The sequence below is a fragment of the Oncorhynchus gorbuscha genome, linkage group LG22 (genome assembly GCF_021184085.1).
Source record: "Oncorhynchus gorbuscha isolate QuinsamMale2020 ecotype Even-year linkage group LG22, OgorEven_v1.0, whole genome shotgun sequence".
In the NCBI taxonomy this organism is placed as follows: Eukaryota; Metazoa; Chordata; class Actinopteri; order Salmoniformes; family Salmonidae; genus Oncorhynchus; species Oncorhynchus gorbuscha.
In genome coordinates, this window is record NC_060194.1 from 16,192,533 (window position 1) to 16,212,173 (window position 19,641).

At 44.1% G+C, this 19,641-nt stretch overlaps 1 protein-coding gene across 7 annotated transcripts in view; it reads left to right on the forward strand.

Moving 5' to 3' along the window:
* Nucleotides 1-9,521: 9,521 nt before the first annotated feature.
* The window catches only part of LOC124009986 (IgGFc-binding protein-like), a 30,410-nt gene continuing 20,290 nt past the window's right edge, over nt 9,522-19,641 (forward strand). The window contains exons 1-15 of one of the 7 annotated variants that reach the window (XM_046322270.1): nt 9,522-9,709; nt 10,008-10,063; nt 10,373-10,623; nt 14,407-14,962; nt 15,101-15,297; nt 15,390-15,770; nt 16,243-16,544; nt 16,750-17,015; nt 17,310-17,363; nt 17,463-17,600; nt 17,856-18,118; nt 18,216-18,300; nt 18,414-18,491; nt 18,617-18,754; nt 19,095-19,354. In XM_046322270.1, coding sequence (XP_046178226.1) covers nt 9,633-9,709; nt 10,008-10,063; nt 10,373-10,623; nt 14,407-14,962; nt 15,101-15,297; nt 15,390-15,770; nt 16,243-16,544; nt 16,750-17,015; nt 17,310-17,363; nt 17,463-17,600; nt 17,856-18,118; nt 18,216-18,300; nt 18,414-18,491; nt 18,617-18,754; nt 19,095-19,354 — 3,102 coding nt within the window. In that variant the 5' untranslated portion in view covers nt 9,522-9,632. The remainder of the gene's footprint in view (nt 9,710-10,007; nt 10,064-10,372; nt 10,624-14,406; nt 14,963-15,100; nt 15,298-15,389; nt 15,771-16,242; nt 16,545-16,749; nt 17,016-17,309; nt 17,364-17,462; nt 17,601-17,855; nt 18,119-18,215; nt 18,301-18,413; nt 18,492-18,616; nt 18,755-19,094; nt 19,355-19,641) is intronic. The other 6 variants (XM_046322274.1, XM_046322271.1, XM_046322275.1 and 3 more) reach the window with 6 other exon arrangements.

Consider the following 19,641-nt stretch of genomic DNA (forward strand, 5'->3'; position numbering starts at 1 on the left):
GTTCTGCTCCCTCTTCACAGGAGGAACCTGGTGATTTGACAGGAGTGCCGGAGGAATATCATGGTCTGCGCACGGTCTTCAGTCGGTCCAGAACCAACTCCCTTCCTCCTCACCGGTCGTATGATTGTTGTTCTGATCTCCTCAAGAAGCGTTTTGCATCCGCTCCTATCCTTGTTGCACCTGACGTCACTAAACAGTTTATTGTCGAGGTTGACGCGTTGGGGGTGGGCGTGGGAGCCATTCTGTCCCAGCGCTCCGATACTGACGATGGGGTCCACCCTTGCGCGTATTTTTCTCATCGCCTGTCACCGTCGGAACGTAACTATGATGTGGCTAACCGTGAACTGCTCGCCATCCGTTTAGCCCTAGGCAAATGGCGACAGTGGTTGGAGGGCGACCGTTCCTTTTGTCGTTTGGACTGACCAAAGGAACCTTGAGTACATCCGTTCTGCCAAACGACTGAATGCGCGTCATGCTCGTTGGGTGTTGTTTTTCGCTCGTTTCGAGTTCGTTATTTCTTATTGCCCGGGTACTAAGAACACCAAGCCTCATGCTTTATCCCGTCTCTTTAGTTCTTCTGTGGCTTCTACTGTTCCAGAGGGGATCCTTCCTGTTGGGCGTGTTGTCGGGTTGACTGTCTGGGGAATTGAGAGACAGGTTAAGCAAGCACTCACGCACACTGCGTCGCCGCGCGCTTGTCCTAGTAACCTTCTTTTCGTTCCTGTTTCTACTCGTCTGGCTGTTCTTCAGTGGGCTCACTCTGCCAAGTTAGCTGGCCATCCCGGCGTTCGAGGTACTCTTGCTTCTATTCGCCAGCGCTTTTGGTGGCCTACTCAGGAGCGTGACACGCGCCGTTTCGTGGCTGCGTGTTCGGACTGCGCGCAGAATAAGTCTGGTAATTTTTTTCTGCTTCTGCTCCTGGTCTTGCTGGGTCTCAGTCTGTTCCCTGCCACCGCATCTCTCCTGTTCTTGTTCCTGCCCTTGCTGTGTCTCAGTCTGTCCCTAGTTGTTACTCTCCTGGCCTGTTTGGTCCTGTTTGCTCTAAAGCTTTCAGTTCTCTACCCGTGTCTCATTTTTTTTTTAGAGTAGTACCCTAGTTTCCCTTTTTTTCGTTTTCCGTTACGGTCCTGAGGAGAGGAGTTGGGTTCTTTCTCGGGACGTGCTGGACCGTTTGTGATCTATGATTTCCTCCGTTGCCGCCAGTGTTCCTCCTCGAGAGCGCCAGGAGGCGCTCGGTGAGTGGGGGGGTACTGTCATGTTTTGTCTTATATTGTCTTGTCATTATGCTTTCCCTTCTGTTCGTTTCCCCCTGCTGGTCTTTTTAGGTTCGTTCCCTTTTTTCTCTCTCCCTCCCTCTCTCTCTTCTCTCTATCGTTCCGTTCCTGCTCCCAGCTGTTCCTATTCCCCTAATCAATCATTTAGTCTTTCCACACCTGTTCCCTATCTTTTCCCCTGATTAGAGTCCCTATTTCTCCCCTTGTTTTCCGTTTCTGTCCTGTCGGATCCTTGTATATTGTTCGCCGTGCTGTGTCTTGTTTCCCTCAGATGCTGCGTGTGAGCAGGTGTCTGGGTCTGCTACGGTCGGTGCCTTCCCGAGGCAGCCTGCAGTTTATGGTCGAGTCTCCAGTCTGTCCTCGTCACTACGAGTGGAATTAGTTTTTTATGTTTTGTTTTCTGCTCTGATTTGTCTAGGAGTATTGCCTATTTCCTTTACTGGAATAAAGACTCTGTTTTCGCCAAGTCGCTTTTGGGTCCTCATTCACCTGCATAACAGACCAACTCTCCTGAACTGAAAACAAAATGGGAGGTGAATACGACAACTGACCACCCATTGGCGCTAGAAACACAAGGTGTCGTGCGGAAAGTTTTAGGTTTAGTGTGGAGACCAGGAACAGATGACTTTGTGTTTGACCTCAGGCCGCTACTGAGCATTCTAAGGCAAAAGGAAAACACAAAGAGAAGTGTTCTGCAGTTATCTGCACGCATCTTCGACCCTCTGGGCTTCCGAACTCCTTCACCATCAGGATTATGTGCATGTTCCAGGACATGTGGGAGAGGGGACTCAGCTGGGACGAAGAGTTGCCACCTGATCTGACTCGAGAATGGCAACAGTGGTAACCCAGTTACATCAGCTCGCCATACCAAGGTGGTACAGAACAGACATGCAGCCACAGAACAGCCACAAACTGAAACTACACGTGTTCTGTGACGGAAGTGAAAGGGTTTATGGTGCAGTAGCTTACCTGCAAGGTGAATCCCAAGGTGGGTAAACAACAACAAGTCTAGTCGCATCCAAGTCCAGGGCAGCCCCACTCAAGAAAATGACGCTGCCACGCCTGGAGCTCATGGGAGCTGTGATTGGAACTACACTAGCAAACAGCCTACTGACCACACTGAAAATGGAACAAAAACAGATCAAAATGTGAACAGACGTATGCAGCTCAGGTCAGATATTGAAACAGTTTGTCGCAAACAGATTGACAGAGATCCAATCCCTGACCAATCCAGAGTCATGGTCACATAATGAAGGGAAAACAAATCTAGCCAACCGCCCTACAAGAGTACAAACTGTTCGAAACTTGACACAGAGCCAGCTACGGGGGAACAGACCCAGCATTCTGACATCACCAAATCAGTCGGAGGAGACTGATGACAACAAGGTTCCAGAAGAGGTGAATACAGAACTCAAGAACTACTCCGTGTGGAAGGAAGACTGCAACAGTCCAACTTCACATTCAGAGAGCAGCACCCATGGGTTCTGCTCAACAAGCACAGATACTGATACAGTATCATCATGAGAAGATGATGTATTCTGGAGTAAGAGACACTGGATACTGGATCTTGCATGCTAGGCAGCTTGTCAAGAGCACAGTGGCAAGATCTACAGTCTGCAAGAGATTCAAGGCAAGGGCCAGAAAGCAGATTACTGCACCTTTACTAAAATACAGAATAACTGAATCCCCACCGTTCGAAGTCAAAAGTGGGGATTTTTCAGCACTGCTCTACGTGAAAGAAAATAGTTCTGTGAAGGAGTCATTCGTTGCGCAATTCACTTGTGCTGTAACCAGAACAGTGCATTTGGAACTGGTCTCAGATCAGTCAACCGAGGCATTCCTATTAGCTCTGAAAATATTAACCTCAAGGAGAGGATTATGCATGGCAATCTATTCGGACAATGTAAAAACGTTCAAATAGAGCTGATCATGACTTTGAAGAGCTTTGGAAGGCAATTAAAGAGCCCCAACCTGGAGGTTCATTGCTGAGCGAGCAGCCTGGTGGGGTGGATTCTGGTAAAGACTCATCAGGTCAGTTAAAACATGCCTGAGAAAGGTTATTGGGAAAGATTTGCTCAACTTTGAAGAGATGTGCACAGTCCTGACAGAAGTTGAAGCTATCCTAAATTCTAGGCTTCTAACCTTCTTGTGCAATGAAGTGGATGAACCACAACCCCTGACACCAGCACACTTCCTGGTGGGTAAAAGACTAAGCTCACTCAGCACCCAACGCTCAACAAGGAGGAAATGACACGAAGATGGAAATACAGGCAGAGACTTGTGACCAGCTTCTGGAACAGCTTGCAAAGAGACTACTTTCTGGATCTATTGTCAGCACACCGCTGTGACACAACACAGCCTCCCCCACTGAATGTGGGTGATGTTGCACTCATTGGAGATGGTAGCACACCCAGACCAGCCTGGAAACTAGGGAAGATTGAGAATCTGTTTCCAGGCCGAGATGGCCTAGTTAGGTCATGTTCAGTTTGTACTACCTCAAGGACTTTGTTGAGAAGACCTATTCTGCTGATTTACTGCTTGGAGATTTAGATGAACATGGTTGGAGGATGTTGTAACTTTAATGGGTTACAGAGTTAATGTTTACAGTTCATTCATTGAGCTGTATCTAAAGATTAATTTGACAGTTATTTACATATGTAAGAGTAATTGTATTAGAATTCATGTGAGGGAGATTGAGAGAACTACGTGCATATTTCTGTTGTAATGGTTAGTATTGGATTATGCTATTGACTGCAAGAACACGAATGCCTTGCGACAGGAAGTAAGCAAAACGAGAACGCGCAAAAGGGACAAGTGATGATCCTGGCTTTCGCTAGCAACTTCCTTTTATTGTTTAATAGAATGTGGTCAAATGTAATGTGAACAAGTATCATTACCTAAAAATAACTTTCATCCTACAGCCGACATCCCGAGTCATTACATTGAAGATAGTTATTCTCTACTTTTGCCTGTTTGATTGCCTTGCGGAGGGCATAGCTGCACTGTTTGATTGCCTTGCGGAGGGCATAGCTGCACTGTTTGATTGCCTTGCGGAGGGCATAGCTGCACTGTTTGATTGCCTTGTGGAGGGCATAGCTGCACTGTTTGATTGCCTTGTGGAGGGCATAGCTGCACTGTTTGATTGCCTTGCGGAGGGCATAGCTGCACTGTTTGATTGCCTTGCGGAGGGCATAGCTGCACTGTTTGATTGCCTTGTGGAGGGCATAGCTGCACTGTTTGATTGCCTTGTGGAGGGCATAGCTGCACTGTTTGATTGCCTTGCGGAGGGCATAGCTGCACTGTTTATATTCAACCATCTTCCCAGTCATCTTATCGTGGTTCAATGTAGTGGTTTGCGCTTTCAGTTTTTCATCCACTCACCTATTAGTCAGTTCATACCCAAGCTAGGGATGTACTCCCTCCGAACCATCTTGACACCTTCCTTACGCCCTAAAGTGTTTTAGGGGGGAACCACTAATGGAGCCCCTTGGATGTTTTGATGTAGTTACACCTTGAATACCTCCAATCCGCTATGCGGATGTCAGCCAAAGCGGGTTAACTCTTGATCTGATTGAATCCAGGCCTAAATTGTGGTTTGGTAATTAACACCAATGACCAATAGATCTGCGTTCTCATGCAAGTTGAACCCAGTTAAAAGAGAATGTTCTAGATTTAAAGTATCATGTTCTCTTGCTTAACTATTTTAACATGGTACTGTACTTTACAACCAACGATGTTTTGGCATGCAATAGCAACCAGTAGGGTACAAACTATTGCCAGGCCTCACAAAGATGCAGGAAAGTCTTCTGATATTTTCCCAGGGAGGACACTCCTATGATCTGTAAATAATAGCTGATCAATCTGTTTAGAAATCGTGTTGGTCACTTCAACAAGACAGTTACTGTACCCGATAAGTCTGAGAGTAAGAATCGTCCTTTCGACATGGTTGGATTTTAGATAATCAAATCTATGGAGGAGCTTGACTAATTCTTATACTGTACAGTCGAGCTAGTCTCTTGTCACTTCTGAGACACCAACAAAGACATGTTATCAATGGGGCAATTTTAAGAATCCTGTCAATATTTGTTTAGGAACGTCACTGTGTATTGACATACAGGACAGGGATCTGAGAATGTGTGACTAGATGAGACAATCACCTAACACCTCATCTGTCTATCTTATCTCTCCTCTGATTATACTTATGGTGTGGTGCTATCTGTTCGACACACTGTAAATACACTGAGTATACCACATTTTAAAGAATATCTTCCTAATATTGAGTTGCACCCCCATTTTGCCCTCAGAACAGCCTCAATTTGTTGGGGCATGGACTCTACAAGGTGTCAAAAGGGTTCCACAGGGATGCTGGTCCATGTTGACTCCAATGCTTCCCACAGTTGTGTCAAGTTAACTGGAAGTCTTTTGGGTGGTGGACCATTATTGATACACATGGGAAACTTTTGAGTGTGAATACCCAGCAGCATTGCAGTTCTTGACACAAACCAGAGCTCCTGGCAGCTACTACCATACCCCGTTCAAAAGCACTTAAATGTTTTGTCTTGCCCATTCACCCTCTGAATGGCACACATATACAATCCATGTCTCAATTGTTTCAAGGCTTAAAAAATACCTCTTTAACCAGTCTACTCCCCTTTTATCTACACTTATTGAAGTGTATTTAAGGGGATATCAATAAGGGATCATAGCTTCCCCCTGGATTCAACCTGGTCAGTCTATGTCATTGAAATGTTTTGTATTCTCAGCATATGCTTTAACAGACACGGCATCGGAGCCTGGTTGAAGCTAGAAAGTATCAGGCCAGAATTGACACAATCCTGCTTGTAAACTTCTCAAGAGGACATTATAGATTGCACTTGCCTTCTGCCGTAAGGTTGTGGGTGCCAGCAGTGTTCCATTGGAATGAGCAATCTGAAGAGGCTGTCATTGTTGATACATGGAGTAGACTTAAAGACGTTATGGTTCAGCATGATGGAGTGTTTGTACAGGTTATTTTCGAAGGGAAAATTTAAAAAATGCTAAAAAATGACACTAAGTAGGCTTTTGTAGTATGACAGGTGCAAACACTTGGTAAGACTGTTCATTATGCATTGAATATTCATATGGGCCTACATGTGAGCAAAATATATACATATATCTAGAAATGTAATGAGACATAATGTGACCATAATGTTACATTGTTTACTGTCATTTTGTCCACATAAAATTCATGATTTCCAACAGTAACCTGCTTTTATTGCTTTCAACTTTTCAACCTGACCCGTTTATGCTGCGGGCATATCGTCAACAGAGTTTAATTGATAATCCATTATTACATATATATGGGAACATATTATCAATCAGATACTAGTGCCATTATGGATTTCATATGACATATTTCTATAATGGCCAGGTCGCAAATGTAAATGAGAACTTGTTCTCAACTTGCCTACCTGGTTAAATAAAGGTGAAATCATTTTTTTTTTAATAAACAATAATAATTACAATTTCTATAATTGTTTATAACTGTTGGATCGTTGTAAGGTTATTCTGCTTCCCTTACGTTTGTAACAGGCCCATTGTAATCTGTCTCGAAGCAGGTCGGCATGATTTTAAAGGGCAGTACCACCCTCTTCAAATAGATAAGAATCCATAAATCAATCGATTAGTGTGGCGTCATTGCTCACACACCATTCAGTGTGTGCGAAAGAATATTTGCTTAAATGCACTAATGTGATGAGGAGCATTTTAGTGCATGCCATGAACACTCTCACATAATATTATCCCTCCTTGAGGTTACTTTACTTACTCTTACTTGACTTGACTTTGGTGAATGCACATGGGCCATTCTTGAAATGCAGTGTAATTTAATCAGAAAACATGCATAAGTCATACACTGCAACACATCTAGCCGTATACATTGTAGAAGCTACTTGGGGCGAGCAAATTGTCTGGTCCCACTGGTGGTGTTTAGAGGTGTAGTGACATGTTTTGGGGATTCAGATATATCTATCAATTATTTTGATACTTTTTTAAAGCTTGACAGTGAGCAAAAGTATTTCATATATTGTATAGTCCAATATTAAAGATTTACTAATATAATGTGTGCACCTCAGTATTATGTGATTGGTGTTACCACCTAGAAAATTAATGATTACAAAGATATACAACGACCTTGAGCGTTCTGTCCAGTGGCAAACTGTTATCTGGGAAGGGTTCTACATTAAAGAAGATTATTAGCTAGTATGTCATAAATTTGAGGATTTCATTGGTGTGTCTAAATCCACAGTGTCACTTGGTGTTAGTCAGTTTAAATAAAGGGAAATGGCAGTGTTGGCAAAAATGATTCATCAAACCACTTTAGTAAAACATTTTTAAAGCATTGACCTTATATTTGAGCATTTGGGGCCTCCATTTCATAAAATTTTAATTTACCTAAAACGTGTCATTGGCGTTACTACTGCTACGGGGTGGTACAATGCTATCATAATGGTCAAAATTATTTAAAGTTAAAATAGCAGTAGTCCCTGGATAACAGATTATCCCATTTAACGCCATCAGTCACAATAGTGGGGAAAGAATGTTGTACAGTACTTTACAGGAACTAGAGAACATTTTCCATATGCACAAAATGGTTATTTCTCTCAAATTTTGTGCACAAATTGGTTTAAATCTCTGTTAGTAAGCATTTGTCCTTTGCCAAGATAATCCATCCACCTGACAGGTGGGCATATCAAAAAGATGATTAAACAGCATGATCATTACACAGGTGCACCTTGTGCTGGGGACAATCATTTGGCAGTTCGTCCAAACGGCCACAAAACTGCAAACCACGTGTAACCACGACAGGCCAGGACCTCCACATCGGGCTTCTTCACCTGCGGGATTGTCTGAGACCATCCACCGGACAGCTGATGAAACTGTGTGTTTGCACAACCAAAGAGGCCCATTGTTGTGCCATTCATCCGGAGCCATCACCTCATGTTTCAGCATGATAATGCAGGGCCCCATGTCGCAAAGATCTGTACACAATTCCTGGAAGCTGAAAATATCCATGTTCTTCCATGGCCTACATACTCACCAGACATGTCATCAACAGCCTTATCAACTCTATGCGAAGGAGATGTGTTGCACTGCATGAGGCGGTGGTCACACCAGATACTGACTGGTTTTCTGATCCAGTCCCCTACCTTTTTTAAGGTGTCTGTGACCAGTGAAATAGATTAGGGCCTAGTGAATGTAGGTATGTACCTTCATTTTCAATACATTAACTCCATGATGCTGGTGATAGTAACCATTGAGTAAATAACTATTCATTTCTATGACCGATGTGCCACGAAAGATGGTTCTATGTTCTGCATTATATTCTTTTGCAATTATTGATTTAAATTACCCAGAAACCAGATTAATATTGATTGTAGAGGAAAAGGGAAAGTTCTCATTTCAAACAGAACTACCAAACTTGCTTGTCATTGAAAGTCAAAACACAGAATAGGTTTCTCAAAAATGTATCTGACTATTTTACTAAGTTTATTCACCATACAATCGGTTATAATAGTTTATTGGTTCTAATCATCTTCACATATGATTTAGGCCTTTTTATCACAGTGGTGTTAAGTAATGTATCTAAACCCAGGCGGCAGGTAGCTTAGCGTTTAAGAGCATTGGGCCGGTAAACGAAAAGTTGCTTGTTTGAATCCCAAGTCTACTAGGTGAAAGTCTGTCGCCTTGAGCAAGGCTCTTAATCCTAATTTCTCCTGTTTATCGCTCTGGATGAGAGCGTCTGCTAAATGACTAAAAAATAAAGCTCAATTTTACTGCCGGAAATTCACTCCCAGATCCTGGATTCCCCCGATTTCTACCCTGTGTTGTCACTGAATAACAGAATAACTTTTTAACCAAGGAGGAAGTGTTATGCAGTGATACCAAGTTCAATAGAGTACATGCATTGTCTGTTCCTTTGCTTTATGATTCTTAGATGGGTCTAGCTAACTCCTAAGAAGTGAAAAACAGTCTGGTTTCCTCATAATAAAACTGCTTTGTTTGATTATCAGCTATCTTTAATTAAAACACTAATCTTGTTACTGGGTGCTGACGCCCTTTACAGTAACTATGTCTTAATCAATGTTGTCAACTCAATGTCTTTTTTGACGCCATACACTTGACCCCTCCCTTTCCTGTTTGCCCCCCTTTCCCTGCCCACTGCTCTGGGCCACCAGGACCCTTATAAAAGTCTGCATGCTTTCCCCTCCCTAGTCAGAATCAGAGTGAGACTCCAGTACTCCCCAGTCTCTCTATATAGTGAGTGTAAAGAGTATTTTATCTTAGCCTCCATAAGGGTACACAACTAGAAGAACACCCATGCTAGGAGGCACCTACATGGGGTTGCTGGCTACAGCAGCCCTACTCTCTCTGCTACAGGACGGGTCTTACGGAAGGTGAGTCTCACCGTCATACTGTTGGTCTATTGTTTAGCATCTAACGTACTCTTAGTTACTCTCTCTCTCTATGGCTGTGTCGTACTCTTTCAATTGTATGATTTACTGTCTTAATTATTGTCATGTCAACATTAGTATAAATAATAAAAATGCTGAACTTTAGTTTGCAACTTGTTGTCGGATGCACCATGACATAGAGATTACAATGTCGATATGTCGATGTGTAGGCTAACAATAAAGTGTTTTACTTTGATACCAATTTCTCTCCCACTGTTTTGATCCGAATGTCTTCTTTCAGTGTTGAGGGTGACAGATCATCAGTTACAATGAGAGATGCAGGTATGAGAGATGCAGGTATGAAACAGTATCAAATACAAATAATGCTAAGCATTGTTATGTGTTTTTTAAATTTTCAAACAACACAATGATTGCTGAAGAAGAAGTGGGATTTGTCAGTAGAACTAGCAACCTATTCATCAGTCTGACTTATAGGCTACACCTTTGTCTGGTTTTTGTTAAGTGCAGTGTCATCACACCCCCAATTGCTACATTAACTTTGAACAAAAACTCACCTTTACTAAAGACCTAAACACAGAATCGTTTTTTTTTAAACGACTACTTTAATTGACTATTCTCTCTCATGTTCTCTCTCTCGCTCTCTAGCAGGGACCTGCACTGTCCACAGCAACTTCCACTACAGCACCTTTGACTGGGCCAACTTCCGCTTCGTTGTCCCCTGTACCTACGTCCTGGCCCGGCTGTGCTCGTCCTCTGAGACCCCCCTGTCCCACTTCAGTGTGGAGGTGAAGAACGAGCAGCGAGGAAACTCCTCTGTATCTCCTGTTCTGCAGGTCAATGTGGAGGTGGAGAACCTCAGGGTCTCCCTGCACAAGAGACAGAACCACCGGGTCATGGTGAGTACAACATAGGTTATTATTATAAAGTTTATTCACTATATCAAATCAAATGTATTTATATAGCCTTTCGTACATCAGCTGATATCTCAAAGTGCTGTACAGAAACCCAGCCTAAAACCCCAAACAGCAAGCAATGCAGGTGTAGAAGCACGGTGGCTAGGAAAAGCTCCCTAGAAAGGCTAAAACCTAGGAAGAAATGTAGCGAGGAACCAGGCTATGTGGGGTGGCCAGTCCTCTTCTGGCTGTGCCGGGTGGAGATTATAACATAATATGGCCAAGATGTTCAAATGTTTATAAATGACCAGCATGGTCGAATAATAATAATCACAGGCAGAACAGTTGAAACTGGAGCAGCAGCACAGCCAGGTGGACTGGGGACAGCAAGGAGTCATCATGTCAGGTAGTCCTGAGGCATGGTCCTCGGCTCAGGTCCTCCGACAGAGTGAAAGAAAGAGAGAGAATTAGAAAGAGCATACTTAAATTCACACAGGACACCGGATAGGACAGGAGAAGTACTCCAGATATAACAAACTGACCCTAGCCACCCGACACATAAACTACTGCAGCATAAATACTGGAGACTGAGACAGGGCCAAACAGGAAACATATAACCCCACCCACTTTGCCAAAGCACAGCACCCACACCACTAGAGGGATATCTTCAACCACTGACTTAACATCCTGAGACAAGGCCAGGATTCTAGTCAGGATTCTAGCAGCCGTATTTAGCACTAACTGAAGTTTATTTTGTGCTTATCCGGGTAGCCGGAAAATAGAGCATTGCAGTAGTCTAACCTAGAAGTGACAAAAGCATGGATTAATTTTTCTCCATCATTTTTGGACAGAAAGTTTCTGATTTTTGCAATGTTACGTAGATGGAAAAAAAGCTGTCCTTGAGACAGTCTTGATATGTTCTTCAAAAGAGAGATCAGGGTCCAGAGTAACGCCGAGGTCCTTCACAGTTTTATTTGAGACGACTGTACAACCATTAAGATTAATTGTCAGATTCAACAGAAGATCTCTTTGTTTCTTGGGACCTAGAACAAGCATTTCTGTTTTGTCCGAGTTTAAAAGTAGAAAGTTTGCAGCCATCCACTTCCTTATGTCTGAAACACATGCTACTAGGGAGGGCAATTTTGGGGCTTCACCATGTTTCATTGAAATGTACAGATGTGTGTCATCCGCATAGCAGTGAAAGTTAACATTATGTTTTTGAATGACATTCCCAAGAGGTAAAATATATAGTGAAAACAATAGTGGTCCTAAAACGGAACCTTGAGAAACACCGAAATTTACAGTTGGACAAACCATTCACAGAGACAAACTAATATCTTTCCGACAGATAAGATCTAAACCAGGCCAGAACTTGTCCTTGTAGACCAATTTGGGTTTCCAATCTCTCCAAAAGAATGTGGTGATCGATGGTATCAAAAGCAGCACTAAGGTCTAGGAGCATGAAGACAGATGCAGAGCCTCGGTCTGATGCCATTAAAAGGTAATTTACCACCTTCACAAGTGCAGTCTTAGTGCTATGATGGGGTCTAAAACCAGACTGAAGCATTTTGTATACATTGATTGTCTTCAGGAAGGCAGTGAGTTGCTGCGCAACAGCCTTTTCTAAAAATTTTGAGAGGAATCGAAGATTCGATATAGGCCGATTAGTTTTTTATATTTTCTGGGTCAAGGTTTGGCTTTTTCAAGAGAGGCATTATTACTGTCACTTTTAGTGAGTTTGGTACACATCCGGTGGATAGAAAGCCGTTTATTATGTTCAACATAGGAGGGCCAAGCACAGGAAGCAGCTCTTTCAGTAGTTTAGTTGGAATGGGGTCCAGTGTGCAGCTTGAAGGTTTAGAGGCCATGATTATTTTCGGCATTGTGTCATGAGATATAGTACTAAAACACTTGAGTGTCTCTCTTGATCCTAGGTCCTGGTAGAGTTGTGCAGACTCAGGGCAACTGAGCTTTGAAGGAATACGATTTAAAGAGGAGTCCGTAATTTCCTTTCATGATCTTTTCCTCAAAGAAGTTAATGAATTTATTACTGCTGAAGTGAACTCCATCCTCTCTTGGGGAATGCTGCTTTTTAGTTAGTTTTGCGACAGTATCAAGAAGGAATTTTGGATTGTTCTTATTTTCCTCAATTAAGTTGGAAAAATAGGATGATCGAGCAGCAGTAAGGGCTCTTCGATACGGCACGGTACTGCCTTCCAGGCTAGTCGGAAGACTTCCAGTTTGGTGTGGCGCCATTTCCGTTCCAATTTCTGGAAGCTTGCTTCAGAGCTCGGGTATTTTCTGTATACCAGGGAGCTAGTTTCTTATGAGAAATGTTTTTAGTTGTTAGGGGTGCAACTGCATCTAGGGTATTGCACAAGGTTAAATTGAGTTCCTCAGTTAGGTGGTTAACTGATTTTTGTCCTCTGGCGTCCTTTGGGTAGACAGAGGGAGTCTGGAAGGACATCAAGGAATCTTTGTGTTGTCTGTGAATTTATAGCACGACTTTTGATGTTCCTTGGTTGAGGTCTGAGCAGATTATTTGTTGCAATTGCAAACGTAATAAAATGGTGGTCCGATAGTCCAGGATTATGAGGAAAAACATTAAGATCCACAACATTTATACCATGGGACAAAACTAGGTCCAGAGTATGACTGTGACAGTGAGTAGGTCCAGAGACATGTTGGACAAAACCCACTGAGTCGATGATGGCTCCGAAAGCCTTTTGGAGTGGGTCTTTTGACTTTTCCATGTGAATATTAAAGTCACCAAAGATTAGAATATTATCTGCTATGACTACAAGGTCCGATAGGAATTCAGGGAACTCAATGAGGAACGGTGTATATGGCCCAGGAGGCCTGTAAACAGTAGCTATAAAAAGTGCTTGAGTAGGCTGCATAGATTTCATGACTAGAAGCTCAAAAGACGAAAACGTAATTTTTGTTTTGTAAAATGAAATTAGCTATCGTCTATGTTAGCAACACCTCCGCCTTTGCGGGATGCACGGGGGATATGGTCACTAGTGTAGCCAGGAGGTGAGGCCTCCTTTAGCACAGTAAATTAATCAGGCTTAAGCCATGTTTCAGTCAGGCCAATCACATCAAGATTATGATCAGTGATTAGTTCATTGACTATAATTGCCTTTGAAATAAGGGATCTAACATTAAGTAGCCCTATTTTGAGATGTGAGGTATCATGATCTCTTTCAATAATGATAGGAATGGAGGAGGTCTAGTGAGATTGCTAAGGCGAACACTGCCATGTTTAGTTTTGCCCAACCTAGGTCGAGGCACAGACACGGTCTCAATGGGGATAGCTGAGCTGACTAAACTGACTGTGCTCCTGGGTTATAATGGTTTATTGGTTCTACTCACTTTCACATATGATTTAGGCCTTTCACATTCCAACTGACCACATTGATGTTAGGTAATGTATCTAGACCCAGGAAAATGTGCTATTTGTAATTGAGTCATTGTAAATTCACTGCATAATAGTGCTGAACTTAGTTACAGTATATGAACTTTTAGTATCAGCCATGAACTGATGAACTGAAAAAGTATTTACTACAGTACAACAAAGTTCAGAGTTGGTTATGCAATGATGTACAAGAATATGAAACCTTATCAGATTTTTGAAAGTTATATGGGACATAAGCGGGTTAGTATTTTGTCCCCTATTCCAAAGTATCGAACACATTGATCCAGTACATTTTTACTACATGCTACGGTAAGAACGGCAAAGAAAGACCAGTCTTTCAAGAAAATCAACCTTTATCATGTTTTCAGGTCAACGGCATTTGGAAGAACCTCCCCCTGAGCCTCAATGGTGGCACCATCAACATCCGAGGAAATGCGGCTTCCGTCGTCCTGGAGACTAACTTCAACCTTTTTGTATCCTATGATGACTCCTGTGCCGTGCATATCACCGTCCCCGCCTCGTATTCCGGTAAAGTCTGCGGCATGTGCGGGAACTTCAACCACCTGAAAGACGATGATTACCACACGGCTGACGGTTCTGAGGCTTCAACCGCTGCCACGTTCGGCCAGAGCTGGCAGAGCCAGAAGGCCTGTCAGTCAACCGTTGTCCCCAATGAGTGTCCCCCTATGGAGGAGGCAGAGTACGCTAGCGAGCCCTACTGTGGGTCCCTGGTCTCCAGGCACGGGCCCTTCGCAGAATGCCAGTCTGTCCTTGGAGCCGAGAGCTACTTCCGGAGCTGTGTGGCGGGGATGTGTGGAGCAGGTGGTGGCCTGGAGGTGCTGTGTGAGGCCCTGCAGTCCTATGCTGATATGTGCCTCAAGGCCGGGGGGCCTGTACCTGCCTGGAGGAACTCGACTATGTGTCGTAAGTTGTTTTATGGTTTCCTATTTTGATTACTAACCTTCCTGCTGTAATTAACTATTGAAGTTGGAAACAACTTGATGATGGTGATAGCCTTCCAGACATTTGACTAAATTCTCTGCCCTTTCTTTCCCTCCCAAGCCCTGGAGTGTGGAGCGAACAGCCATTACAACGCCTGTGCCGAGGGCTGCCCTGAGGCCTGCTCCGCCATGGACACCCAAGGGGCGTGTGGAAGCTGTGAGGAAAGGTGTGAGTGCAACCCTGGCTTCAAGCTCAGTGGGGGGACGTGTGTCTCTGTAGAGGACTGTGGCTGCTGGATGAATGGAGTGCACTATGAGGTAAGGAATAGATTTAGGTTGATAACAAAATATCAACACAGACAGACATTAAGAAACACACACACACATCTCTTTTCTTCACCCTTTTCCAGAAAGGAGCGACGTTCATGGACGGTGAATGTGATCGTGTGTGCCAGTGTATGGGCGGGGGCGGACTCCAGTGTTCTGCTTCCTCCTGCGCGGACGACGAGGTGTGCAAGGTCAAAGAGGGGGTCAAGGGTTGCTTCCCCTCCAGCCCGGCCATCTGCCGCGTCTACGGAGACCCCCACTACATCACCTTTGACGGCAAGGCATACACCTTCCAGGGGGGCTGCAGCTACACCCTGGCCAAGACGTGCGGCGGACACACACCCATCCAGTTCTCAGTGACGGGCCAGAACTGGAACCCGGGGAGCGAGAGCAGTGCTAAGCTGGCCGCAGTGGTTCTGGAGACCAAGGGTCTGCATTTGAAGATAGATAACTACAGTGTTACAGTAAGAATGAAAACTACAACATTTTGAAATAATCTTTCTTTACTTGTGCAGATACTTTTTCCTATTTTGCCAGTTTTGCCTTTGTGCCTGCAGAACCTTCAATAATCAGCTCTGGGTGTGCAGTAGATCCTACCTATTCTTTACTTGTGACATTAACATGCATTGCTGACCCACTGGACCTTGCCCTCCTATAAACCCCCTCCCCACTTCCCTGTATTGCTTTGGTACAACACTTCAAAGGAACTATGTAGAGAATTAGAGAATCGAACTCTGTCTATCCCTTATATGTTTTTGTTTGTATTTTCAACTGTTCATTGTACTTTAGTTTCTACAGTATGTACAATGAGACAGTGGAGACATACTCTATTCCACACAAAAATTAGATTTAATTTAGTTCAGTTCTACTTTCATCTATTTTACTTGGCTCCACTCTACCTTACTCTGCGCTACCCTTCCCTACTCTCCACTGCAGGTGAACCATGTTTGGCAGAGTCTTCCTATTGCAGTAAACGGCTCATACGGTGAGGTGAAGCTGTACAAGAAGAAGCAGTACACTGTCATGGAGACGACCTTTGGCCTCCAGATGCTGCTGGACGATCATCACAGGCTCTTCCTGCAGCTGGACGAGCGCTACAAGGGTGAGATGTGCGGCCTCTGTGGTACCTACTCCAACGACCAGGGGGATGACTTCCTGACCCCAAACGGCACCAAACCCGAGACCAATGAGGTCACGTTCGCCAACAGCTGGAGAGTGAAGAGTCCGGAGGACGATCGGTGAGTGGGTTGGATGTTTTGAACCATAACGGTAACATACTGTACGGTACATTATGTGACCGTTATGTTTGTAGTGGATGATTGTATCCAGCCGTTAACTGAAAGATGCAGAACTGTCATTGTATCCTCGACCCTAATCTTTGAATATATCAATAAATCCACTACATAACACCATTGATCTCCTCTCCGTTCCCCTCTTCTCTAGCTGTGTTGCTTCCCCACCTGCCCCCCAACCATGTGACTCCCATTTGGACAACCAGGGCTACCAGGAGTGTTCCAAGCTGCTGCGTGACACTTTCAAGCCCTGCCACCCATTTGTCCACCCCACATCCTACATAGACAGCTGTATGTCTGACCACTGTGCCTCCGGCGGGGACATGCATGTGACATGCTACTCCCTGAAGTCCTACGTGACCGCCTGTCAGGTGGCCAGTGTTACCTTGCCCCCCTGGTTTAATGACACCGCCTGTGGTGAGTGTGATATGGTTTGGTTGTTTTCGTAATGATGATGATGCTGCTGCTGAACACCGTACTATGATTGTAGGGTGGTTGGCTCACCCCATCCATCATCAAACACTTTGGTTGTTTCTGTAGCCTTCAACTTGGATCCTTCATTCCATCCTCCATTCTTCTTTTCCTTCCACTCTTGCATCCCTTATTCCTGCCCTCATTTTTCCTCCCCTCCTCCCTCCTTCTCTTACTTTCCCCTTCCTACCATCCACCTGAGGCTTGTCTAATGTGTTCCTGTCTGTCTTATAATTGCAGATAGCCTACCTGGCCCTCCCACAAAACCACCAGTTACTACACCTGACAATACATGTAAGAACGTTGACCGCATGCTTTTCCAATGGGAGCATTTCCATTTCTTTGATACCAGCTGGTTCATTTGGTGACTGAGTTTTCTATGGCATCCTACAGTTTGTCCTCTAGACTGCAACTTTGACAACAGCGAGTGTGGGTGGGAGCAAATTGTTCAGGACAGTTTTGATTGGAGAAGACAGAGAGGCCCAACCCCGTCTGACCTCACAGGGCCAACCCAGGACCATACCACAGGAGGTGAGAGGTTACGAGGTCACATGGTTGTGCCCCCTCCAAAAAATCTGAAATAATCAAATATGCGTCATCCACTGTTTCTGAGATTTCAATGAACGAGACAATACATGGTTGTAGCCATTCGTCTTGTACAGACAGTGATATATAAATACCTATCTACATAGTGGACACCATAGACATCATAGAGGCTAGCCATTTCAGAGCTAATGTGCTGGGAGTCGTGACGTTAAAGAATGTATGTGTATGTTTGTTGATCAGGTGGCTCCTACATGTACATTGAGGGCAATGGTGTGTACTACGGAGACTCTGCCCGTATGATAAGCCCTAAGTGCCAAAAAGGGGCTACAAAATACTGCCTGCGCTTCTGGTACCACATGTACGGACAGGCCAAGGCCATGATTCTCAATGTCTACCAGCTTGATGAGCACAACAAACACAGGAAACTGTGGTCGAAAGCCAATAACCAGGGCTCCACATGGTATCCTGCAAAAGTGGATATCAATATCGATGGGTCATTTCAGGTAGGAGAAGTTATCAGAGGTTTTTGAGAAGGTTAAATAGTGTGAAATGATTGTGATATTACACATTTTCACCCAACACAAAATGGCTCTGTTTCAGATCATCATGGAGGGAATCCGAGGCTCTGACCCCCAGTCTGATGTGGCATTTGACGACATCTCCATCCATTATGGATCATGTTCAGGTGAACGTTGTAACTATCACAGGGAGGCATGCTAACTGTACATCTAAAAACTGGATGTCAGATGAGGAAACGTTTACCCTTTATGACCAATGCCATTCCTCTGCTTCCTCTAGCAGGTTCCTCAACAGGTGTTGTTGGTGGACCTTCAGTTCCTCCCACAGTTAAAGAAGGATCATTTGTCCCACACCCAGGTATATGACATCTATAGACTACTTTTCTTATGGAAAAAAAAAAAATGTAAGGTACTTCAGAATAATGGGTTAAAATGTTGGACTCATATGGACTTTTACAAATGTTTCCCATGTTCCCTGCTCAGTCTGCAACTTCGATTGCACTTTCGATGAGGACCTCTGCAGTTTTACCCAGCTGATGACGGATTCCTTTGATTGGACAAGGCACAGTGGCTCCACCCCCACTGTGATGACTGGGCCATCAGCTGACCACACTAAAGGAGGTAGGTGTTCTTAGGACTTTTACCCCAAACTGAACAACAAAATATGATCATTGTTGTCGATGATGGACATCGTAATGCCTTGTCTGAATGGTTGCAAAAACTCTAATGCTCAAACAGCAAACCTGAAAGTCAAAATTGCATTGAAGGACTTACCCTGTACTATTCTTTCTGCTCCATTAACTTCAATGGCTGAATTGCAAGACCTACATCCTTACATAAACTATCTGTCCCATTGCTGTATGAACTCCAGATAGAACCCCCAGTAAAACCTACTGCTCTCTAAAGGATTTTAATCTGTGACCCTATCTCTAATCTTATCTACTCTACTCTTGCCTATAAGAAGACGGTTACTACTTGTACATCGAAGCCAGCAATGTGTCTAACGGAGACACGGCTCGCCTCCTCAGCTCTGAGTGTTCTGACTCCGGTCTTCAGTGTCTGCAGTTCTGGTACCACATGTCCGGTTCAGCGGAAACTATGGGCCTGCACGTCTACATACTCCAGGACCGCAGCGCCGACAGGGTATGGTTGAAGAAGAACAACCAAGGAGACTGCTGGCAACTAGCCCAGGTGGATCTCAGGACCACTGGACCTTTCCAGGTGAGTGAGTTATGTGACAGTGGTCTTGGTTTAGCCTCTGACCTTCCCTCTGGAGGTTGGAACAATTAAAGGTCCAATGCAGCCATTTTTATATCAATATTAAATCATTTCTGGGTAACAACGAAGTACCTTGCTGTGACAGATTTCCATTAATATTGGCAAAAAAAGCTTTTTATGAAAAAAATATGCCTCAAGCTAGAATTATGCTAGGACTGACTGGGAGTGGTCTGAATGGAGAGGGGAAAGCTGAAAACTCGCTGTTATTGGCAGAGAGGTTTGAAACTCTC